Source organism: Oncorhynchus mykiss, chromosome 8, assembly GCF_057628025.1.
Source record: "Oncorhynchus mykiss isolate SJ-2025 chromosome 8, ASM5762802v1, whole genome shotgun sequence".
Classification (NCBI taxonomy): domain Eukaryota; kingdom Metazoa; phylum Chordata; class Actinopteri; order Salmoniformes; family Salmonidae; genus Oncorhynchus; species Oncorhynchus mykiss.
In genome coordinates this window covers 19,140,899-19,165,136 of record NC_143029.1, presented here as the reverse complement: position 1 = coordinate 19,165,136, position 24,238 = coordinate 19,140,899, and the positions used below count along the sequence as shown (strand labels likewise).

Below are 24,238 nucleotides of genomic sequence, written 5' to 3'. Positions count from 1 at the left end.
CAGGTGTAGAGCACCCTCTCTGGGGCATGAGTGAAAACACTTGCTGTGTAGCTTTTTTAGGCTGGCGCCAACTCACACAACTCAATGTATACACTTACACAAACACACATGTAGATCCCCAATGAATCATGCACGTACAGTGCTAAGACATTGTGTTCCATATGCTTCCCTTTTCATCACCCCATCCCTCCAATGACATCTATAAGCAAAGCATCTATAATTATTTTGTCCGTTTTCCACTCGACGTACCATTTTGATTTGGTAGCTGTGTTCTGATGTGACTGAGTGCTGATGAGGTGGTCGTGTCCTCCGTGTCTGTCCCATAGATGAAGCACGTTGAGGAGCGCTTCGGAGAAGACGCCAACAAGGAGGTTCTGCTCATGTGCATCGGCGTCACGTCTGGCGTGGGCCGCCTCATCTTCGGCCAGGTGGCTGACTACGTACATGGAGTCAACAAGGTCTACCTACAGGTAACGCTTACTATTCTTGAGATCCTACACAGGCCAGACTATGACTAGGCCGAAGTCTCAAGTGTGCCCTATTCCTCATATAACCAACCTCATGCCATAACCATTACTGTAATCAGTTGTTGCAATGATTGGTGTAAAGATGCAATGCTGCTGTGTTCATCACATTTACATCTCCTCCCTGACATCCCCTCCTGTCCCCCCAGGTGTCTTCATTCATGGTCATCGGCGTGATGTCCATGATGATTCCTCTGTGTCATGTGTTCGGAGGGCTGATCGCTGTGTGTCTGCTCATGGGCCTGTTTGACGGCTGTTTCATCTGCATCATGGCCCCCATCGCCTTCGAGCTGGTGGGCTCCCAGAACGTGTCCCAGGCCATCGGCTTCCTGCTGGGCATGATGTCTGTGCCCATGACTGTGGGCCCTCCTATTGCAGGTATAGTACAGTGGACAAGCCAGGCTGCATCCCAATGCTTCGCCCTTCTCCCCTCATAGATTTAACAATGATGGATACTACCTCCAGTGTTTAAACCAATCCAATGCACACTTTAGGAGAAGTGTTGAGGGGAAAAAAATATTTGATTTGAATTGGGATGCAGCCCCAGTCTCTGTAGAATCATGACAACATTCTGCTGGGGACAATAGGACATTATGTTGCTGCAAGATCAATTATACAGCCACACGGTTAGTTTGCACTGTTTGGTGGTTTGAAAGATATGAACATTTAGCTTGATGATGTAAAACGTTGATGCGTTTCTGCCTGGAGTTTGATATGGGTTGTTTTTCTATAAACTGGTGCCACTTGGTGTTGATCTGTGGAACTGTGAAAGTAAGGTGTTACATTCATACTCCACCAAACACGGGGCGGCAGGGTAGCCTAGTGGTTAGAGCGTTGGACCGGAAGGTTGCGAGTTCAAACCCCCGAGCTGACAAGGTACAAATCTGTCGTTCTGCCCCTGAACAGGCAGTTAACCCACTGTTCCCAGGCCGTCATTGAAAATAAGAATTTGTTCTTAACTGACTTGCCTGGTTAAATAAAGGTAAATAAAAAAATAAAAAAAAATAACACAGAGGTACATAAATGGATCTATTCAGAACACGTTCTACAAAGTTGATATGAGTAGAGACATTATGTCATGAATATGATACATGTGTAAGAAATGATATTCCCTGTGGAAAATGTATGTCAATTCCACCCCTGGAATGTTGAGTGCACAGACGTCCATTCATGATAAGCTCTTTCTAACTTGGATGTCATTCATATCCACATGAGTCATGTGCAACCTGTTTACACTACTACAAGCGAAGCATCTGTTTTCCTCAGAAATAGACTGGCATTCCAGGGAGAGGGATGGGTGGGAAAGTCAGGAAGTCATGCAACTCGGTGCTGCCGAGGGATGGGAAACAACCACAAGGGGCGACGAACAGAGGTTGCTTATTGGCTCTGACCCTAATCCACTCAGTCTTCACTGGACAGTAATAATCAGCAATGTTTGTATTGCAAGAGTGGGTTTCGACACACTACTTAGTATCACTCAGTCCCAGCACAGATAAGCCTGCCTTTGTTTTATATCCGAGAGGACCAAATGAGGTGTTTGTGGTTTGACGTTACAGGGTTATGCCCTCAGGACAGGGGGCATACTATAGCTGACCTGTGGGGTTCAGGGGTGCTGCTGAACTTTGTACCTCGTTTTGTTGAGGCCAGTTTTTAGGACACTACATGAGTCATGATGAGCGACTCCCAGATGTTGATTTTTCTCTTTCTCTCTCCAGGGTTCCTCAGGGACAGGCTGGGGAGCTACGACGTGGCCTTCTATTTGGCTGGTATCCCTCCCATCGTTGGTGGGGCCGTGCTGTGTCTGATCCCCTGGGTGGAGGCTAGACGTATCAGGAGAGAGCAAGAGGCAGCCACGGATGGCACCCAGGAGCAGATGCTGAAGTACAAGAGGGACAGTGGGGGTCAGGGAGATGCACTAGCAGCGAAGACCGCAGACCCCAATTCTGTCATCTAAAACACACTCAAAACAAAGAGATGCGTCCGGACATAGAGTTCATACTCACTTGCAGGTATACACTTGGAACTGCTGATTATATATTTTTAATGATACAAGTATAGACAAAATATGTATTGACCTGTGGTGTATGTGTAAACAATATTTTAATGGCTGCTTTTGCCGGAGAATGTGGGGAAAATGTTGAAGTAATAATACATGGAACATGAATGTGATCTTAAAGAGCTATGCATCAGATTGTTGTTTTCCATCAATCTTACAGCTGTTGAATTAACTTAAAGGTTCAAATGGAAAATGGAGAAATCTCACGTTTTATATTTCTTACAAGGGAACACGCGCATTACTTGGGTGCTTTTTGAAGGCTGCAAGCACTTATTTACATAAGAATAGCAGAGGCCAGTCTCGCTAGCAAATTCTCCCGTTTTCAATGTGCATTCTTTAAGGGCATTGAGGATCATTATTTTCATTGAGTAGAAATGTCCAATACAAACTTGAATATAGATTTTAGGCTTTTTAGAATTTTGAAAAGATAAACACAAACTAGATTTATTGGGTTTTTTTTTAAAACTATATTTCCAATCAACACTGGGGACATAACTGACCATATACGGTCAAAGAAAACTATTGTTTCTCAAATGACCCCAATCATCTCATGAGTAGTATAAGTACTTGCTTGTCTTGACTACAGTATAACAAAGATACAAAAAGTATACTGGTGAGTAGATTTTATAACCAGGAAAAATGCTGTCAACATTAAGTCACCCTTTTCTGTTTATCTGTGGGGTTTTTGATACTCTCTTAAAACATGGCAAGAATGTGAATGTGTGGTGAATTAGTGAGTTATATTTTTGAAGTATGACCCGCGTGTACAATATCACTTCAAATAAGTACTGTATGCGATAATGTGTGGCGCGGTAGCTTGTTTCTAGTGGTTGTAGGATTTACCATTGTCTTAGTTTTAAAGGTGCTCAGGCACCTCAAGGGAGCAGCTTAAAGCACAATTAAAGCGTCCCGCCCATGAGATGTGAACTGTCATCATCGTCATCTCAAGGCTGCAGTAGTCTGGACCTGAAATAGGCCTGACTTTACCTGAGGCTGTATTCAGTCGTAATGATCTCTGATAGTTTAGCTTATTTTGCCCACAAAGTGCCTAAAAATCATTTTCAGTGTTTCTACATCAGAATCAGCATTGTCATTTCATTGTACATAGTTTATTGCCAGCACAAAACAGGATCCTAAAACTAAACGTCTGCTTGTCCGACTATGAAACGTGAGTGAAGGATGAATGTCAATGTTGATTTGTAGGGAATAATTTACATGAAACGTGGATTAATTCATTCATATTATGAATTCATTTTTATTGTTGAAGTTGAGTATTTTATCCCGCACATATAGTAAACCAATATTATACTTTCAGCATATCTTCTAATTGTAGTAGGCTCACTCGCTCCACCATATTTCAAATGTAATTTGAGATGCGAGCACCATTTAGTCATTGACAAAAGTGACCATTAGTCAATGGTTAACTTGACTCAATGTAACTGTGCTCAGTTGAACCTTTTATTAGAGAAAGTATTTGTTTTAAAGATCATATTATTCATATTTGTATTTATTTTTTTCTAGAATTTGTTTAGTGGCTGATGTCATGCCATAATTGATGGGTGTTGGCCTTTCTCATTATTTGATGTATTGAAGGGCAAATGGTCCACCATTTTATTTTGTATTGATTCTTCTGCCTGTGGCCTTAAAATGTAAAGAAAAGAAAATGGCTGATTTGTCTACAGCCAACTCTGTTTACCAAAGCACCACCCTCAGGATAGTTTATTAGGCTTTTCAAACATGTTATCACCCCCCTGCAATTCAACAATCATTGATAATTATAAAGATTGCCCTTGGAGAACTTGAGAACCCACAACTTTTACAGTGAAGGATTTTGACTTGACAATCCCTTGACCACTAAGCACGCAGAAAAGTCATAATTTATCAAAATCCATACTATCCAGCTTTGTGGGTCATTGGTTTCTCCAAGGCAAGACTTGTGACACAATCTACCTCCGATGTCATGCAAATTTCTGGTATTTTGTCCTGACAGGCTGGAGGTTCAAATGATTACAAAACGGGCCTTGTTTCCCTTCCCGCCATGGTCCTTTATTTATTATCCAAACATAAGGAGAAAGACCGTGTAAAAGAGTATTTCAGCTTCCTAGACATCATTGTTTCCTCAAAGGGTGTGTTGCTGCCTATCTGTACCACAGAACAGTGTTTGTGTCTGAGAAGTACCGTACTTCAGTGGAATTTTGTGACCTGGGAAATGCTAATAAATCTCGAATTCTGAGAAGAAAAGTTGTTATCTTGAACTTCAGTCTTGCTTTTGGAATTAGTTATTTTTTAAGCTTTGAATTTCCACATTTAAATGTTTTGCTGTTAACGTCAAAGTGAAATAATACCCTTGTTACAAGGAATGTTGGAGATGTTTTGTTTTTCTAACCAGAGAATACCTTTCCAATAGTGCATTTCTAATGATATATAATTAGTTTTATATATATATTTTTACATCATAGATACACAGTTGCGCAATTCACCAATGAAAGCCTCAGGTAATTTTTCAAGTATTGTAAATTCCTGAAATTGTACCTCCCAGAGGTTTACTGAGATGCCCCTTTGCCATAAACCATACTAATCGTTTTAGTATAATTATTGATTCTCATACTGAATGAATTCCTTGCCATCCAAAGAAGTTTGTCACTTTTTGGGAATGTCCCTGTATTTAGAGAATGTAAAGAGAATGTAAAGATGAGTCTATGCATGTTCTATTTTTGTTAAGTGGCTAAAGACCAAATTCAACAGCATATTGTTTGAAATGGTGTAATAATGTTTCTACTTACATACTGTATGTAGGTTATATATAGATGTTATAGCAACTCTTGCTGTACACAGGAGTAATTGAGTGTATATCGATGCCTAATAATGCAACTAGAATCCTGTAATGCGTACTGTCACAGAGAAATGTATACTTTCACCCCATGTTTTCTGTCATTTTCCTGGTTCACACATTTCTTTGTGTACACATTGTGTATTGCTTATCATCCAAATCCCCCATAGCTTTATTTAATCATTTCAGCATGTTATTTCTTTTCATAAAGTCTTCATATGGTTTGGTTAATTGCATGATTGTGTGATATATAATAAACACATTTTAAATACATATTTTTAACAAAGGAATGACTCGATGATTTATTTTTTTTCTTGAGTTTCTCACCACTCTTCAGTTGCATCATGGTAAAATTATTATAGGTCACACACTCACAATTTGAGTGTTTTAACGTGTCTGTATAGGGCCTGGTTTATTTAAGCTACTTGTTTATTTATACTTTATGCTTATACACACACACACCATTCTTCAGGCTCCTACTTTCTAAATGATTAACACCTTCCTAATATTGAGTTGCACCCACTTTTCAGCCACTCAGATCAGCCTCAATTCGTTGGGGCCTGGACTCTACAAGGTGTCGAAAGCGTTCCACATGGATGCTGGCCCACGTTGACTACAATGCTTCCCACAGCTGTGTCAATTTGGCTGGTTGTCCTTTGGGTGGTGGACCATTCTGGGGGAAACACAGAAAGTCAGGAAGTCATGCAACTCGGTGCTGCCGAGGGATGGGAAACAACCACAAGGGGCAACGAACAGAGGGTGCTTATTGGCTCTGACCCTAATCCACTCAGTCTTCACTGGACAGTAATAATCAGCAATGTTTGTATTGCAAGAGTGGGTTTCGACACACTACTTAGTATCACTCAGTCCCAGCACAGATAAGCCTGCCTTTGTTTTATATCCGAGAGGACCAAATGAGGTGTTTGTGGTTTGACGTTACAGGGTTATGCCCTCAGGACAGGGGGCATACTATAGCTGACCTGTGGGGTTCAGGGGTGCTGCTGAACTTTGTACCTCGTTTTGTTGAGGCCAGTTTTTAGGACACTACATGAGTCATGATGAGCGACTCCCAGATGTTGATTTTTCTCTTTCTCTCTCCAGGGTTCCTCAGGGACAGGCTGGGGAGCTACGACGTGGCCTTCTATTTGGCTGGTATCCCTCCCATCGTTGGTGGGGCCGTGCTGTGTCTGATCCCCTGGGTGGAGGCTAGACGTATCAGGAGAGAGCAAGAGGCAGCCACGGATGGCACCCAGGAGCAGATGCTGAAGTACAAGAGGGACAGTGGGGGTCAGGGAGATGCACTAGCAGCGAAGACCGCAGACCCCAATTCTGTCATCTAAAACACACTCAAAACAAAGAGATGCGTCCGGACATAGAGTTCATACTCACTTGCAGGTATACACTTGGAACTGCTGATTATATATTTTTAATGATACAAGTATAGACAAAATATGTATTGACCTGTGGTGTATGTGTAAACAATATTTTAATGGCTGCTTTTGCCGGAGAATGTGGGGAAAATGTTGAAGTAATAATACATGGAACATGAATGTGATCTTAAAGAGCTATGCATCAGATTGTTGTTTTCCATCAATCTTACAGCTGTTGAATTAACTTAAAGGTTCAAATGGAAAATGGAGAAATCTCACGTTTTATATTTCTTACAAGGGAACACGCGCATTACTTGGGTGCTTTTTGAAGGCTGCAAGCACTTATTTACATAAGAATAGCAGAGGCCAGTCTCGCTAGCAAATTCTCCCGTTTTCAATGTGCATTCTTTAAGGGCATTGAGGATCATTATTTTCATTGAGTAGAAATGTCCAATACAAACTTGAATATAGATTTTAGGCTTTTTAGAATTTTGAAAAGATAAACACAAACTAGATTTATTGGGTTTGTTTTTAAAACTATATTTCCAATCAACACTGGGGACATAACTGGCCATATACGGTCAAAGAAAACTATTGTTTCTCAAATGACCCCAATCATCTCATAAGTAGTATAAGTACTTGCTTGTCTTGACTACAGTATAACAAAGATACAAAAAGTATACTGGTGAGTAGATTTTATAACCAGGAAAAATGCTGTCAACATTAAGTCACCCTTTTCTGTTTATCTGTGGGGTTTTTGATACTCTCTTAAAACATGGCAAGATTGTGAATGTGTGGTGAATTAGTGAGTTATATTTTTGAAGTATGACCCGCGTGTACAATATCACTTCAAATAAGTACTGTATGCGATAATGTGTGGCGCAGTAGCTTGTTTCTAGTGGTTGTAGGATTTACCATTGTCTTAGTTTTAAAGGTGCTCAGGCACCTCAAGGGAGCAGCTTAAAGCACAATTAAAGCGTCCCGCCCATGAGATGTGAACTGTCATCATCGTCATCTCAAGGCTGCAGTAGTCTGGACCTGAAATAGGCCTGACTTTACCTGAGGCTGTATTCAGTCGTAATGATCTCTGATAGTTTAGCTTATTTTGCCCACAAAGTGCCTAAAAATCATTTTCAGTGTTTCTACATCAGAATCAGCATTGTCATTTCATTGTACATAGTTTATTGCCAGCACAAAACAGGATCCTAAAACTAAACGTCTGCTTGTCCGACTATGAAACGTGAGTGAAGGATGAATGTCAATGTTGATTTGTAGGGAATAATTTACATGAAACGTGGATTAATTCATTCATATTATGAATTCATTTTTATTGTTGAAGTTGAGTATTTTATCCCGCACATATAGTAAACCAATATTATACTTTCAGCATATCTTCTAATTGTAGTAGGCTCACTCGCTCCACCATATTTCAAATGTAATTTGAGATGCGAGCACCATTTAGTCATTGACAAAAGTGACCATTAGTCAATGGTTAACTTGACTCAATGTAACTGTGCTCAGTTGAACCTTTTATTAGAGAAAGTATTTGTTTTAAAGATCATATTATTCATATTTGTATTTATTTTTTTCTAGAATTTGTTTAGTGGCTGATGTCATGCCATAATTGATGGGTGTTGGCCTTTCTCATTATTTGATGTATTGAAGGGCAAATGGTCCACCATTTTATTTTGTATTGATTCTTCTGCCTGTGGCCTTAAAATGTAAAGAAAAGAAAATGGCTGATTTGTCTACAGCCAACTCTGTTTACCAAAGCACCACCCTCAGGATAGTTTATTAGGCTTTTCAAACATGTTATCACCCCCCTGCAATTCAACAATCATTGATAATTATAAAGATTGCCCTTGGAGAACTTGAGAACCCACAACTTTTACAGTGAAGGATTTTGACTTGACAATCCCTTGACCACTAAGCACGCAGAAAAGTCATAATTTATCAAAATCCATACTATCCAGCTTTGTGGGTCATTGGTTTCTCCAAGGCAAGACTTGTGACACAATCTACCTCCGATGTCATGCAAATTTCTGGTATTTTGTCCTGACAGGCTGGAGGTTCAAATGATTACAAAACGGGCCTTGTTTCCCTTCCCGCCATGGTCCTTTATTTATTATCCAAACATAAGGAGAAAGACCGTGTAAAAGAGTATTTCAGCTTCCTAGACATCATTGTTTCCTCAAAGGGTGTGTTGCTGCCTATCTGTACCACAGAACAGTGTTTGTGTCTGAGAAGTACCGTACTTCAGTGGAATTTTGTGACCTGGGAAATGCTAATAAATCTCGAATTCTGAGAAGAAAAGTTGTTATCTTGAACTTCAGTCTTGCTTTTGGAATTAGTTATTTTTTAAGCTTTGAATTTCCACATTTAAATGTTTTGCTGTTAACGTCAAAGTGAAATAATACCCTTGTTACAAGGAATGTTGGAGATGTTTTGTTTTTCTAACCAGAGAATACCTTTCCAATAGTGCATTTCTAATGATATATAATTAGTTTTATATATATATTTTTACATCATAGATACACAGTTGCGCAATTCACCAATGAAAGCCTCAGGTAATTTTTCAAGTATTGTAAATTCCTGAAATTGTACCTCCCAGAGGTTTACTGAGATGCCCCTTTGCCATAAACCATACTAATCGTTTTAGTATAATTATTGATTCTCATACTGAATGAATTCCTTGCCATCCAAAGAAGTTTGTCACTTTTTGGGAATGTCCCTGTATTTAGAGAATGTAAAGAGAATGTAAAGATGAGTCTATGCATGTTCTATTTTTGTTAAGTGGCTAAAGACCAAATTCAACAGCATATTGTTTGAAATGGTGTAATAATGTTTCTACTTACATACTGTATGTAGGTTATATATAGATGTTATAGCAACTCTTGCTGTACACAGGAGTAATTGAGTGTATATCGATGCCTAATAATGCAACTAGAATCCTGTAATGCGTACTGTCACAGAGAAATGTATACTTTCACCCCATGTTTTCTGTCATTTTCCTGGTTCACACATTTCTTTGTGTACACATTGTGTATTGCTTATCATCCAAATCCCCCATAGCTTTATTTAATCATTTCAGCATGTTATTTCTTTTCATAAAGTCTTCATATGGTTTGGTTAATTGCATGATTGTGTGATATATAATAAACACATTTTAAATACATATTTTTAACAAAGGAATGACTCGATGATTTATTTTTTTTCTTGAGTTTCTCACCACTCTTCAGTTGCATCATGGTAAAATTATTATAGGTCACACACTCACAATTTGAGTGTTTTAACGTGTCTGTATAGGGCCTGGTTTATTTAAGCTACTTGTTTATTTATACTTTATGCTTATACACACACACACCATTCTTCAGGCTCCTACTTTCTAAATGATTAACACCTTCCTAATATTGAGTTGCACCCACTTTTCAGCCACTCAGATCAGCCTCAATTCGTTGGGGCCTGGACTCTACAAGGTGTCGAAAGCGTTCCACATGGATGCTGGCCCACGTTGACTACAATGCTTCCCACAGCTGTGTCAAGTTGGCTGGATGTCCTTTGGGTGGTGGACCATTCTGGGGGAAACACAGCAGCGTTGCAGTTCTTGACACAATCAAACCAGTGCGCCTGGCATCCACTACCATACCCTGTTCCAAGGCACTTTGGGGTATTTTATTGTGTTACTTTATTTAGTAAATATTTTCTTATCTTTCTTGAACTGCACTGTTAAGGGCTGGTAAGTAAGCATTGTATGGAAAGAGCAGGTGTTCCTAATTGTTTGTACACTTAGTGTATAAAGCAAAGGGTGATTGTAATTGTGTGCTGTAATCCAATGTCAATATTGGACCACCCTTTAATTTATAGCATTTTTACAAGTATAAATCATTTTTTTGTAGTCGTGCATGTAAAGCACAGAAGCACAAATATTTATAATGATAAAGAAAACATTTCACATTTCTAGTATGATCGCTAGATGTCGCGAAATAATTTAAATCATATGACTAGTACTTCCTGTACGCTGACGTCCATATTGTCATACACTTGACATATGGAACCACGGCTTTTACCACCCAGCCAACGTTCCCCATGTCCGATTCTTCATGCAATGAATGAATGAATGACTCGAAAATATATCAGCAAGTGTCGTTAAAGGAACCGTCAGTGCGCGCAGTTTGTTTACCAAACGCACTGGCGCAAGCTTCCCAACCAGCAGGATACAGCGCAGCCATAATTTGACAGTTCGACCATGTCTGCCTCGGCCGCCAGAGATCCTGTTGTGAAAACGAAGCATGTTCGTTTCGCAAGAATGAAGGAGGATGATAATAACGATGACCAAGAGGAACATACTCTGTTTGACAAGAGGAAAGACACAAGGCGAGGGGTGAAGAGTGTAATGAAAGGGAGGAAGGAGAGTTCGAATTCGGGGTCCGATGGTGAGGTTGAAATCATCGGTGGAGTTAGCAGCGCCAGCGGTTCTGGAGGCTGCAGCGGCTGGATCATCACCATGGCGCTCTGTGCATCGTTCCTCGGACTGGTAAGAGTGCTTGTTGTTAGGCTAGTAGGCAAGTAGAAGGGACTGCATTTGACAATTTTGTCAACATCAAGGCCCTGAAATTAGCTACTATATTTCGGAAACCGTTTACCGTTTAAGAACCAAACAGAGCAAAACGAGAGTTTCTGTTGGACAAATGCAGGTACCGGTAGGTCCCTCCCCGTTTCGTTCTGTTTGCTTCCGTTTAAGAAACGTTTTGCATATTTTGGTTTAAATGGAAATTATTGTTAGGATTTTGTGTCCCTATCCCCATATATTCGCTAATACTAAATCGCAGGTTGTCTTTAAATGTTTAAAACGTCATCTTATTGTACACGAGCTTTACAAAGTCAATTTAGCCTTTCCAAGATGCATTCATTGAGTTCATTATTTCTGTGATTGTGGTTGTTTCAGTGGAGGTAAAATGATCTTTGTTAGGCCTATATCCTGAATGAGCAGCATTTTTATTTCAGGGCTGTAAAACCAGCCAGGTCACCCGTGATACAAGTCAGTATTCGAAGTTCATCCATGTCTGAGGACGTTAAAACCCGCCACCGGGGCAACAGTGAGCGCTGTAATGTTCATGTAGGTTTCGGATTTGCTAGGGCATTGGACGGGGATGGGCGTAAGCATATGATTCTGGTGCCAAAGGTTGCATGTTCGACCACAGCGATAGATGTCTCAAGGCCTATGCCAAACCTTGCCTCAACAATTCGGGGTTAATGCCTAAACTGTGGGGCCAAAGATTGCATGTTCGAATACAGTGATAAAGTTGTTTTTGAGGATTTTAGTTCAAAGCCTATCCCCAACCTTAACCATTCCGAGTTCATGCCTAACCTTAAGATTTCGTTGTTAATACGTAAACTTAACCCTAACCTTAACAATTCAGAGTTAATGCTTACACTTGACCTTGAGCACTTTGACGTTTGATAAACATTTCATTTTGACATAAAACAGAGTTAGTTGGTCAAACTGGCTCTTCAACTTCAGAATTTTTACTTCCTGACACCTGTCCAAATGTACAATTTTGAATAACTGTCTTCTTAGAAAGGGACATGAAAACAAAATGTTTACATTCTTTACCATTGGTTGCCACACAAAGTTCAAAATATAGGTATCCTAGAAAATGATGGGGCCCGAGATGCTACCAATGTTTGCCTGAGAACTGCACTAGGGGCAGGGCTGTATCTTACTTATACTTGACAATACTAGTAAGTGTTTTTTAAATTATTATTTCTGCCTTCCAGGGGATGAGTATCTCTGTTTTAGGCCCCACGTTTCAAGACCTGGCCATCAATGTCAACCAGGACATCAGCAATATCTCCTACATCTTCGTAGGCCGCTCAATGGGCTATATAGGCGGCTCTGTGTTGTCAGGGATTCTCTTTGACTGCATGAACAGCCTTCTTCTGCTGGGTATGTCTAACAAATTTAAAATATACATAAACTCAAACCACAAATAAATGATGTCCGTTGGCAAAAAAAAACCCTCCCATTATATTTAAGCTCTAAGGTTTGTGGTCCCATATGGCTCAGTAGGTAGGGCATGGTGCTTACAATGCCGCGATTGTTGGTTTGCCAGGGCCCACCCGTATGATAAATGTATGCATGCATTATTGTAAGTCACTTTGGATAAAATCATCTGCTTAGTGGCATTTATTATTATACCGAACAAAAATATAAATGCAACATTCAAATTGTTGGTTTCATGAGCTGAAATAAAAGATCCCAGAAATATTCCATATACACTTATTTCTCTTAAATTCTGTGCACAAATTAGTTTACATCACTTGTTAGTGAGCATTTCTTATTTGCCAAGATTATCCATCCACCTGACAGGTGTGGCATATCAAGAAGCTATACTGAACAAAAACATAAAATTCAACAATTTCAAAGATGTTACTGAGTTACAGTTCATATAAGGAAATCAGTCAATTGAAATAAAATCATTAGGCCCTAATCTATGGATTTCACATGATTGGGCAGTGGTGCAGCCATGGGTGGGCCAATCAGAATGTTTTGTTTTCCCCACAAAAGGGCTTTATTACAGACAGAAATACTCCTCAGGGCTGACATGGTTACTCATGTAGACCATGCCAGAATGGTGCACATTGTGCTGGGGACAATACAAGGCCACTCTAAAATGTGCAGTTGTCACACAACACAATGCCACAGATGTCTGAAGTTTTGATTGAGCGTGGAGTTGGCAGCCTGACTGCAGGAATGACCAATAGAGCTGTTTCCAGAGAATTGAATGTTCATTTCGCTACCATAAGCCGCCTCCAATGTCATTAGAAAGAACTTGGCAGTACGTCCAACGGGCCTCGCAGACCACGTGCCCAGTCATGAGAAATCCATAAATTAGAACCTTATAAATGTATTTCAATTGACTGATTTCCTTATATGAACTGTAACTCAGTAACATCTTTGAAATTGTTGAATGTTGCGTTTATATTTTTGCTCCATATATTCTAGTCTACACAGTATGCACAAAGCCTTACTGTAAATGTATCACGTATGTTTATCAAATAATGCTGTAGGTTGTTTTTTGTGGGTGTTCATGACCTTTTTCCACAATGCATGGTGCACTGTATGACACTGTATTTTCATCACAGGTCTTTCCATGTTGATCACAGCGTTTGGGATGTTTGCAATCCCTTTCTGCAAGACGGCCCTTCTCCTCACTGCTCTGATGTCCAGTATTGGAGTTTCTATGGGCTTTCTAGATACAGGTAGGAACAGACAATGTATCTTTAATATAGTAAATAGGTACTTACTGCACAGTACAAGACATGGTCCTTAGTGAATGCCTCTGACGCTGTTTACTGTCCTCCCTGGCAGGTGGTAATGTCCTGATCTTGCAGACGTGGGGAGATCAGGCTGGCTCTCACTTGCAGGCCTTGCACTTCAGCTTCGCCGCAGGGGCCTTCGTCTCGCCCATCATCGCCAAGCTGCTCTTTGGAACAGACTTGGAGCTGGATGTGGCTACGAACGGCAGCATGGCAGCCCCGCCGGTAACATCGGCCTCCCCACCTGTCACAGACGATGTGTCCCAAACACAGTCCTCTTATACACCCAAACGCTATGTCCTCAGTAGCAGCACCCTCAAGTCCATGTGGGCCTACATTGTGATCAGTGGTTTCATCCTGTTAATCTCCCTCCTCTTCTTCATCCTCTACGCCCGCCACAGGCCCCCTCAGGGCAGGGCACAGACCCCCTCAGGGAAGCACCTGGTGTCAAAGCATCACAACGCACTCATCGCCATGCTCTTTGTCTTCTTCTTCTGGTACGTGGGGGCCGAGGTGGCGTACGGCTCATTTATCTTCACCTATGCTAAGGATTATATCCATATGGACGAGGCCCAGGCAGCAGGGCTCAACTCCCTGTTCTGGGGGACGTTCGCTGCCGGCCGGGGCCTGGCCATCTTCTTTGTGTCCTGCATGCAGCCAGGCACCATGATCCTACTGAGCCTGGTGGGCTGCACCCTGTCCTCCCTGTTCCTCACCCTCTTCAGCAGTAACAGGGTGGCCCTGTGGATCTGCACTGGTGTCTATGGTGCCTCCATGTCGACCACTTTCCCCAGTGGGATCTCCTGGGTGGAGCAGTACACCACAGTGACGGGGAGCTCGGCGGCGGTTTTCGTGGTGGGGGCAGCCCTGGGGGAGATGGTCCTGCCCGCTCTGATGGGCTTCCTGTTGGGGAGGATCCATGGTCACCCCCTGTTGATGTACCTGACCCTGGCCACCGCCACAATGACCTCCATCCTCTTCCCCTTCATGTTCTGGCTGGCCTCGTCCCCCAGCGGCCCCAGCAGGACACCCCGCATCAGGGGCCGCAAGGAGCCTGACGACAGTGAGTACCGCCAAGGCCTGCTGGACTCAGGAGCCAATGATGAGGAAGAGGAGCAGCAGGAGGATGACGAGGCAGACCAGTGGAATGACGCCGACTTTGAGGTAATCGAGATGGATGACGCCAGCCTTATAAACTCTCCGAATAAAGCATTGTTATCTCCTAATAAAGCGCTCTCTTTATCTCCTAATAAAGCGTTGTCATCTCCTAACAAAGGGCTCCCACCACTTGATGTTACGGGGACATCAGGCGACCTCAGTGCCACATCTGTCCCCTCTACTGCCCAGTCCCTAGAGCCCACAGTTGGGACCTCTTTTTCAGACTCTCCCGCTCTGCTGGGGGACTCACCCGGACAGAAAATGCTGCTTTCCCTGGACCGGGAAAAGAGGGACTAGGGGCTTTATTCAAACCATATCGTGGAAATTCAGCGTGATTGAAATTTAAAGGCAATGTTCCCACATTAGCAGAGAATACATTCACGGTAAACGCTGCATAAATCAGCTCAATCCAAAAGTACTTTGACATTTCTAGTGCGCAATCGGTAACGCTTCAGCGATACACATTGAAGAGCCCTAAACCTGGGTGGGATTCAATCCAATTGCGTTTTGTCCGCAATGGTCCTTTAAAGGCATTGTCCCCTCGTTCGCGGAGACCGCATTCACAGTAAACGCTGCATATGTCGGATAAATCGGAAATGAACTTTTTAGTGGCAGTCACGAAGTGCAATCGGAATGAATCACGCCTAGGGGTTCTAGTCTGGGTGTGAAATGCACCATGAGTGCTGTAAAGACATTACAATAAGTACTTCATATATTAGTATTCTACAAGAGCCATGTCTCCCTCTCGAGAGAAACTTGTTTGTTAATGTCTGGTTGTTTGTCATGTGCTTCTTTAGCTTGTTAACACTCACATGTAAGGGCTCTATTTAATCTGGATCGCTGAAGCATTACAGATTGCGCAATAGAAATGCCAAGGTAATTTCCGATGGTCCCGACATATGCAGCGTTGACCGTGAATGCAGCCTTCGCTAACGCGGGAACATTGCCTTTAAATTTCAATCATAACTTCCCGCAATATGGATTGAATAGAGCCCAAAATGTTTGATACTCCAGATTTACCCCACAGTTTATGTCTACTACGTTATTTGAGGCTGTGTTTAGGGGGAAAGTTAGGCCTCTTACAACGGTTGCTGGTAATGAATGATAAAAGTAGGAATACTGAAGAATCACCAACGTAACACTGAAAATAGGTTCCTTTAGATATCTTGGATGTCATTTTCTTTGTCATTCATATTTAGTAATATGTGAATTATCAGCAGTTAAAGATAGGATGTTAGCCACCAATGTGGCCTGACTATGAATTATGTTTTTGTCAGACCTTTGAATGAAGTTTGTTTTCTGCAACAAAAAAAATTATATTTAAAAAAATCATTTAGAAGTGTTGTGCAGTGATCAGTTGTAGTTTTTCATTCAGATGTGTGATCTTTGTGCTAATAACTTGATCAATCTCTGAATTGTTCTATTAAAACAATGAAAATCACAACCATGACCAAATACTAATACATGGGAGTTTTATTAAACCAACCTGCAGCCACAGAAATGTCCATTAAAAACAACACAAAAAAAACATTTCCTTTATATTTTTCTTTTTACATTTATACAAATCCACAGATCCTGTGTCTAGTTGTTTTGGGAAACAATAGAATCCATCTTGACATGGTTAGATGAAATATGCTGTTAACATGGAGAAAGCATAAAAAAAAAAAAGAACTCTTGCCATAAATGATCAAAATACAGTATTGCAACAGTCCCAGAAGTAAAAACTGAAATGAATACTCCCCATCCTCTTTTGATAGGCATCAGTGTCTGGGAGTACAAGGATAATGCTTTGCCAAAATGGACATAAATACAAATCGAGGCGGGAAAAAAAACGTATTACCATGGCACACAAACAGAATGGATAAAAAAGTAGCTAGTTGATTTGTCCACTGTGATTAGAGCTTTCCATTCAGATGGGCACTGTACAATAACTATTTATAAAATGGTATTTGATATAAAAAGGGAAATGAAGTTAGTGGTTTCTTTAGTCAATCTTCGCATCGTTGGGAGCTCCTTAGGAATACCGTTCAGTCTTGCATTTACAAATTGCTACAGCGAGTTCAGAATAAAACGGTACGGTCCTCTTCGATCAGAGTCAAGGCCATCGTTATGATACAGACGAGACCATCTGAAGAAAAAACATCAGCTTCACGCACAACCAACCAATAGCAGCTAAGGAGAACAAATCAACGCACCATTTAAAGGAAAAGACAAGGAAACACTGAGCCTGATGAGACAGCGGTGGTTTAGCACCAGAATAGCTGAGCAGTGGGCCAGAACGTGTTCAGAATCAGATCTGCTCCAGGAGCTGTCGGAGGTAGGGCACCTTGGAGAGCTGTCTGTTGACCCGGGACAGCTTGTAGAGCACAGGACAGTCCAGAGACACACACAGAACCTGCCGCTCCACACTGCCACTACAGTTCCTACAGATCTGGACCAATGGAAAACAGGAGTCTGGTTAATGAAGTTTAACACTAATGAATCGTTAAAGCTAGTTCTATCTACAGATTTACACCAACCAGTGACCTATCCCTGTAATATTACATCAATCACAGTGTTAAAAATACAATTCTAAGCTTGGCTCTCTCGCTCTACTCTATCTTTTTAGAAAAACTCAAATGAGCTTTAACATATCTGCAGCCTGTGGTAGCTTCCCAGTGATGTCTTGCCCCCCGACTGCTAACCTGTAGCAGCTGATCTTGCTGGCTCTCCCACAGCCGCATGTCCTGGTGGAGAGTGATGGCCACGCGTTGGGGCTCGCCCCGGCAGCTGGTACACACCCCTAACTGGGTAAGCTCGTCACACACAGGACAGTGCAGCGTGGTGAAGTACTGGGAGATGGTCCCCTTCCTCTCAGCCACGGTGGAGCACGATGCCTTCTGGACCTGAACAGAGAGGACATGTTTCGAGCCATGGGCTGGACTATAATAGAAAAGTGGTCATCAATCACATAACTGTATTTATCATCAAGACTGTCATTCACTATTTGACAGGGCAGACACTGTTTTATCCTCTAAGAGCTATGTCCCTTTTGTGCTTTAGTCTGAAGCAGGCTACCAAGACAACAGCATGAAATGAGCATGTCCTATACACAATTCACCACTAGATGGCATTGTTGGCATCTCAAAAAGTGCCTCTAAATGACTTGGGCATTGGATGAGTCTCATTCGATTTCTGACATGTCTTTTGTTGTCCGTCTGCACTACAGTCTGGACAAAGCTTTCAAAATCATTATGTCTGTGTGTGTCAACAAACATCAATCGTTTAATGAATCCCAGTAACTAACTTTTAGAGCAGATGGCCCACCCCTTCATCTGCACCACTCTTTCATAGCCTCACCCTGGGGATCTCCTGGTACCAGCTGAGCACGTCCACGCCGATGAGCTGGAAGATGCGCTGCAGCGGGGGCAGGATCTGCTTGGTGATGTAGTAGGTGGCGTTGAGGCGCAGACTCGGGTCCTGCAGCACCTCCAGGGGCCGCCGCACCAGCTGGATGAGGGGCACACCCGGCCTCCCGTACACAATCACGTAGGGCACCCTCTCGCCCGCCCGCGGCTCCAGGCGCCGGTCATAGGCCATCATACGCCTGAGGGGGATGGGGGGGGGGGGGGGGTGTCAAGACAGTAAAGGAATGGCTGCTTCCTGCTTATCTAGCACCCTAGATATGTGCAGTTATATCCATATTGTGGTGTAGGACCACACATGCAGTATTCAGATTTTAAAATAATCACATTTGTATATTTTTCTTCAAAAGGGAACATATACGAATTAAACATTATGCATTTGATTCCTTGTTTTGTACTGCAGCAAGATAAATGACTGTAATAAATTGTCATAGCTAATCTTCATGAATCATGCTGAACATTCCCCGCTTAAACCATCTGAAATCATATTTTTCCTCCCATTAGGGCTGGGTTGCTAAGCAACTGTCTCAGGTACAGTACATTGAGCTAGGCCGGTTGTAGTGCAGGCAGACAATGGGCATTCTGGGAAATCAGTAAGTGGCTTCACAAAGAGCAAGCAGGCAGACGAGAGGGAGGTCTCTCACACACACGTCGGCCAACATACACACACACACATGCCCACACAATATTTCTCAATGTTGCTTCTGTTACCGTAATTCAGACAGTATCCTGTCATAAACACTAGGACCACCCTCCCCTCAGGCGGCGTGTTGTTGGTGTACCTGGTGAGCTCCAGAGCAGGGATGCAGGTCCCCGGCCGGTAGGAGCCGCTGCCCCTGTACTCCTTAGCGAAGGTCAGGTCCTGCATGCTGGCCTTGGCCTCCAGCACCTTCCCACACTGACGCTGCACAAACTGCTTCACCAGGCTGATGTCCCGCGTCTCAAACAGCAGCTTGATGGAACGTTCCAAAATCTATGGAGATGGGGAGGTCCCACACCAGTCTATACCAGGCTCACTGCTACCATAGAACATGTTCAGGCAAGGACTGTTTTAAAAATAAATCCTTTCTCCCATTCCTATCTGTGTATTAGTCTGAGCACGGGCTGCTAATATACATCTGGCGTGACTGTGAAGGGTGTAGACAGAGTGAGAGAGCAGGCAGAAATAGTCAAATGTTGCCGGTTACCTTGGAAACAGCAGGGCATCCGTCTCGGTGCACTGTTTCGATCCCCTTGGCGTGGAACACGGGGTCCTTCTGGTCCAGGCTCTTGTACATGTAGCCCACGTGGCGCTTCTTTGTCTGGAGCACGCACGGCAGGTACACCTGGGATCACACACACACACACACACACACACACACACACACACACACACACGATTAAAGTAATGGTTCTGTAATTAATGCACAGACTCAAACAAATACCACACACAATGTCAATGCAACCTGATTCACACTGAGTAGTAGCAAATCGTGGTTGTCAGGGCTGTTGACTGAATAAGACACACTGTAAATAGACTGACACAGCCAGCCAGTCTAGACACTTCATACTGAGCAGAGACTGTACCTTCTCAAACTTCAGCTCGACAGGTTTAGGGTTGGTAGCAGTCACTGCCTCTGCGATCTCGTTGCCGATCATGAAGGCCTGCTCTTTAGTCGCTCCCTTTAGCAGGACAAACATGCTGAAAGAGACAAGCAGAGAGTAAAAGAGTCAGAAAAACCAGACGATACAATATCTGATGATTCATTTTCTAAATCTCATCCCTTACCTGTCTGTGTCCCCGTACACAACGTGGGCTCCCCATTTCTTGGTGTCGTTGACCAGCTTGATGGCTCTCTCCAGGGTCTCCCTGGCCTTGTGGACAATACTGTCACCAACCTAACGACACCATACAGGGGGAAAGATAACCATGAGAAAAAAAGCTTTTAGCTAAGGTTAATACAAACCCAGCTAACAACTGATGGGAGGGAGAAGAAAAGGAGACAAACTGTATCACGTTGACTTTAGTAACAGTGATTTAGATTGATTACGTATACACTGAGGCCAGTTTATTAGGTACACCACCCCATTCACAAAAAGGGTTCGCTCCTACAGACAGTGAGTCACGTGGCCGTGGCTTGCTATATTAAGCAGGCATCGAGGCATTCAGTTACTGTTCGATTGAACGTTAGAATGGGCAAAACAAGTTACCTAAGGGACTTTGAGCGCGGTATGATCGTCTGGCCTCCTGGGCTTTTCACGCACGACACTGTCTAGGGGTTTACAGAGAATGGTGCAACAAACAATAAACATCCAGTCAGCGGCAGTCCTGTGGGTGAAAACAGTTTGTTTATGAAAGGTTGAAGGAGAATGGCAAGAATCGTGCAACCTAACAGGCGGGTCACAAACAGGCAAATAATAACAGTGGAGTGCAGAACGGCTTCTCAGAACACAACTCGTGGAACCTTGTTACGAATGGGCTATTGCCGCAGACGACCACACTGGGTTCCACCCCTATCAGCTAGAAACAAGATGGGCACGCCATCACCAACACTGGACAACTGAGGAGTGGAAAAACATTGCCTGGTCCGACATATCTTGGTTCCTGTTGAGTCATGCTGATGGCAGAGTCGAGATTTGGCGTAAGCAGCATGAGTCCATGGCCCCATCCTGCCTGGTGTCAACGGTACAGGCTGGTGGCGGTGGTGTAGGGAATGTTTTCCTGGCACACGTTAGGTCCCGAGATACCAATTGAGCAACGTTTTTATGCCCAAAGTATTCAGGCTGTTCTGGAGGCAAAGGGGGGTCCGACTCTAGATAGGTACTAGATGGGTGTACCTAATATAAACTGACCACTCAGTGTATATTATCCTTTTAAGAGGAAATGATTTTCACAGCTCAAACGTTACAACACAAACAACAACAGGAGAGAAACAGTTAACAATCAGATTTTGGTGAGTGTGGCAGACCGTGTGTGTGAACCCCAGGCCCTCACCTCTACGCTGGGCATGCGTCCAGAGCAGTTGGCGGCGGCATAGCCGTTGGCGATGAGCTTGAGTCCCAGCTGCCTGGCGTCCAGCAGCCTCATCAAGGTCTTATCCTGCTTGTAGGTCTTCATGGAGTGCTTCACCCTGAGCCGCGTATTCAGTATCTCCTCCAACATGCTGGGCAGGACCCCCTTCCTCACCGTGGGCTGGACGGAGAGGACACACAGACACACACAGTTCAGTCTTAGAAGAGCCATGATAGTTTGTCGTTTGTTCGATCAAAATCCGCCGACTCCAGAAGAAAAAGTCAATGTTAATCACATGACAGAATCAGAGGACTAGTTGTACCTTGACAAAGGCGATGCCGTTGGGAGAGACGGTGATGTCATTGCGGAGTTGATAGAGGAGCTCAGGGGGAACCCTCAGGGAGGTGCAGCCAAACTTAAACTCATCGGCCCTGAAACAACTCACAGTGGTTGGTCTCTGTTCCTTGACTCACATCTTAACCTATCAGAATGATAAGAACGTGTGTAGTGTAAGCGTGCATGCATGCTTGGTGTGTGTCTCTCTCTATCTAGGTGTTGTCCCTTACGTTCCCATACTCTCCACGTGGCCCAGGCAGGTAGAGTAGCAGTAGTTGTAGGCGATGGCGATGGAGGGGTAGAGCAACTGGAAGTCCAGCACCACCACAGAGTTGCTGTAGAAGCGTGACTCAGGCTCCATGACCAGCGGGATGCACTGTGGCGCCCTCTGCTGGGCTCTCTGTTGTATGCTGGGCGTAACAGGGATGTAGTTCATGGGCTTGGCCACACGCAGCATCATGGACTCCACACGGTACTGCATGGAGAAAAGAGGGAGAGAGAGCAGAGTGAGACATGGTTCAGCAGGGAGGAGAGAGAGCAGAGTGAGACATGGTTCAGCAGGGAAGAGAGAGGAGAGAGAGCAGAGTGAGACACACGGTACAGCAGGAAGGGGAGAGAGCAGAGTGAGATACATGGTGCAGCAGGAAGGAGAGAGGAGAGAGAGCAGAGTGAGACACGGTACAGCAGGGAGGAGAGAGGAGAGAGGGCAGAGTGAGACACGGTAGAGCAGAGTGAGACACGGTACAGCAGGTAGGAGAGAGAGCAGAGTGAGACACAGTACAGCAGGGAGGAGAGAGGAGAGAGCAGAGTGAGACACAGTACAGCAGGGAGGAGAGAGAGCAGAGTGAGACATGGTACAGCAGGGAGGAGAGAGGAGAGAGAGCAGAGTGAGAAATGGTACAGCAGGGAGGAGAGAGGAGAGAGAGCAGAGTGAGACACGGTACAGCAGGGAGGAGAGAGGAGAGAGGAGAGAGAGCAGAGTGAGACATGGTACAGCAGGGAGGAGAGAGGAGAGAGGGCAGAGAGACACACAGTACAGCAGGGAGGAGAGAGGAGAGAGGGCAGAGTGAGACACAGTACAGCAGGGAGGAGAGAGAGCAGAGTGAGACACGGTAGAGCAGGGAGGAGAGAGAGCAGAGTGAGACATGGTTCAGCAGGGAGGAGAGAGGAGAGAGAGCAGAGTGAGACACACGGTACAGCAGGGAGGGGAGAGAGCAGAGTGAGATACATGGTGCAGCAGGAAGGAGAGAGGAGAGAGAGCAGAGTGACACATGGTACAGCAGGGAGGAGACAGGGCAGAGTGAGACATGGTACAGCAGGAAGGAGGAGAGGAGAGAGGGCAGAGAGACACACAGTACAGCAGGGAGGAGAGAGGAGAGAGGGCAGAGTGAGACACAGTACAGCAGGGAGGAGAGAGAGCAGAGTGAGACACGGTAGAGCAGGGAGGAGAGAGAGCAGAGTGAGACATGGTTCAGCAAGGAGAGAGGAGAGAGAGCAGAGTGAGACATGGTACAGCAGGAAGGAGAGAGGAGAGAGAGCAGAGTGACACATGGTACAGCAGGGAGGAGAGAGAGCAGAGTGAGACATGGTACAGCAGGGAGGAGAGAGAGCAGAGTGAGACATGGTACAGCAGGGAGGAGAGAGAACAGAGTGAGACATGGTACAGCAGGAAGGAGAGAGGAGAGAGACACACGGTACAGCAGGGAGGAGAGAGAGCAGAGTGAGACATGGTACAGCAGGAAGGAGAGCGAGCAGAGTGAGACATGGTACAGCAGGAAGGAGAGAGGAGAGAGGGCAGAGTGACACATGGTACAGCAGGGAGGAGACAGGGCAGAGTGAGACATGGTACAGCAGGAAGGAGAGAGGAGTGAGGGCAGAGAGACACACAGTACAGCAGGGAGGAGAGAGGGCAGAGAGACACACGGTACAGCAGGGAGGAGAGAGAGCAGAGTGACACATGGTACAGCAGGGAGGAGACAGGGCAGAGTGAGACATGGTACAGCAGGGAGGAGAGAGGAGAGAGGGCAGAGAGACACACAGTACAGCAGGGAGGAGAGAGGAGAGAGGGCAGAGTGAGACACATGGTACAGCAGGGAGGAGAGAGGAGAGAGGGCAGAGTGAGACACAGTACAGCAGGGAGGAGAGAGGATAGAGTGAGACATGGTACAGCAGGGAGGAGAGAGGAGAGAGAGCAGAGTGAGACACGGTACATCAGGGAGGAGAGAGGATAGAGTGAGACACAGTACAG

The 24,238-nt window shown here is 44.0% G+C and overlaps 3 protein-coding genes and 1 long non-coding RNA gene across 7 annotated transcripts in view; 3 read left to right on the top strand and 1 right to left on the bottom strand.

Moving 5' to 3' along the window:
- LOC110529198 (monocarboxylate transporter 10) overlaps positions 1 to 5,696 on the top strand; it is an 85,248-nt gene extending 79,552 nt beyond the window's left edge. The window contains exons 4-6 of the mRNA XM_036984921.2: positions 327 to 470; positions 674 to 902; positions 2,240 to 5,696. Coding sequence (XP_036840816.1) covers positions 327 to 470; positions 674 to 902; positions 2,240 to 2,478 — 612 coding nt within the window. The 3' untranslated portion in view covers positions 2,479 to 5,696. The remainder of the gene's footprint in view (positions 1 to 326; positions 471 to 673; positions 903 to 2,239) is intronic.
- Positions 5,697 to 9,103: 3,407 nt separating this feature from the next.
- LOC149981442 (uncharacterized) lies at positions 9,104 to 9,968 on the top strand. The gene is made up of 2 exons (XR_016497634.1): positions 9,104 to 9,615; positions 9,649 to 9,968. It is a non-coding gene; the product is annotated as an uncharacterized LOC149981442 (long non-coding RNA).
- Positions 9,969 to 10,775: 807 nt separating this feature from the next.
- On the top strand, positions 10,776 to 16,708 carry LOC110529526 (solute carrier family 60 member 1). Of its 3 annotated transcripts, none has more exons than XM_021611776.3 (5): positions 10,776 to 11,314; positions 12,559 to 12,727; positions 13,927 to 14,043; positions 14,153 to 15,264; positions 15,377 to 16,708. In XM_021611776.3, the coding sequence occupies exons 1-5, from the start codon at positions 11,027 to 11,029 to the stop codon at positions 15,452 to 15,454; spliced, it is 1,764 nt and encodes a 587-aa protein (XP_021467451.1). In that variant the 5' UTR covers positions 10,776 to 11,026; the 3' UTR covers positions 15,455 to 16,708. The 3 variants fall into 3 exon arrangements, with proteins under 3 accessions (XP_021467451.1, XP_021467450.1, XP_021467449.2); XM_021611775.3 differs by having other exon boundaries at positions 15,356 to 16,708; XM_021611774.3 differs by having other exon boundaries at positions 14,153 to 16,708.
- An 8-nt stretch (positions 16,709 to 16,716) lies between these two features.
- LOC110529197 (DNA polymerase zeta catalytic subunit) overlaps positions 16,717 to 24,238 on the bottom strand; it is a 115,557-nt gene continuing 108,035 nt past the window's right edge. The window contains exons 23-33 of one of the 2 annotated variants that reach the window (XR_016497633.1): positions 22,221 to 22,465; positions 21,977 to 22,085; positions 21,637 to 21,834; positions 20,853 to 20,970; positions 20,431 to 20,540; positions 20,229 to 20,343; positions 19,850 to 19,987; positions 19,445 to 19,635; positions 18,598 to 18,844; positions 17,943 to 18,143; positions 16,717 to 17,689 (exon numbers count right to left, since the gene is read on the bottom strand). Coding sequence is in view for 1 of the 2 variants with exons in the window: in XM_090242736.1 (XP_090098862.1) it covers positions 17,549 to 17,689; positions 17,943 to 18,143; positions 18,598 to 18,844; positions 19,445 to 19,635; positions 19,850 to 19,987; positions 20,229 to 20,343; positions 20,431 to 20,540; positions 21,637 to 21,834; positions 21,977 to 22,085; positions 22,221 to 22,465 (1,695 nt within the window). In the remaining variant the exon portion in view is untranslated. The remainder of the gene's footprint in view (positions 17,690 to 17,942; positions 18,144 to 18,597; positions 18,845 to 19,444; positions 19,636 to 19,849; positions 19,988 to 20,228; positions 20,344 to 20,430; positions 20,541 to 20,852; positions 20,971 to 21,636; positions 21,835 to 21,976; positions 22,086 to 22,220; positions 22,466 to 24,238) is intronic. The other variant, XM_090242736.1, reaches the window with a different exon arrangement.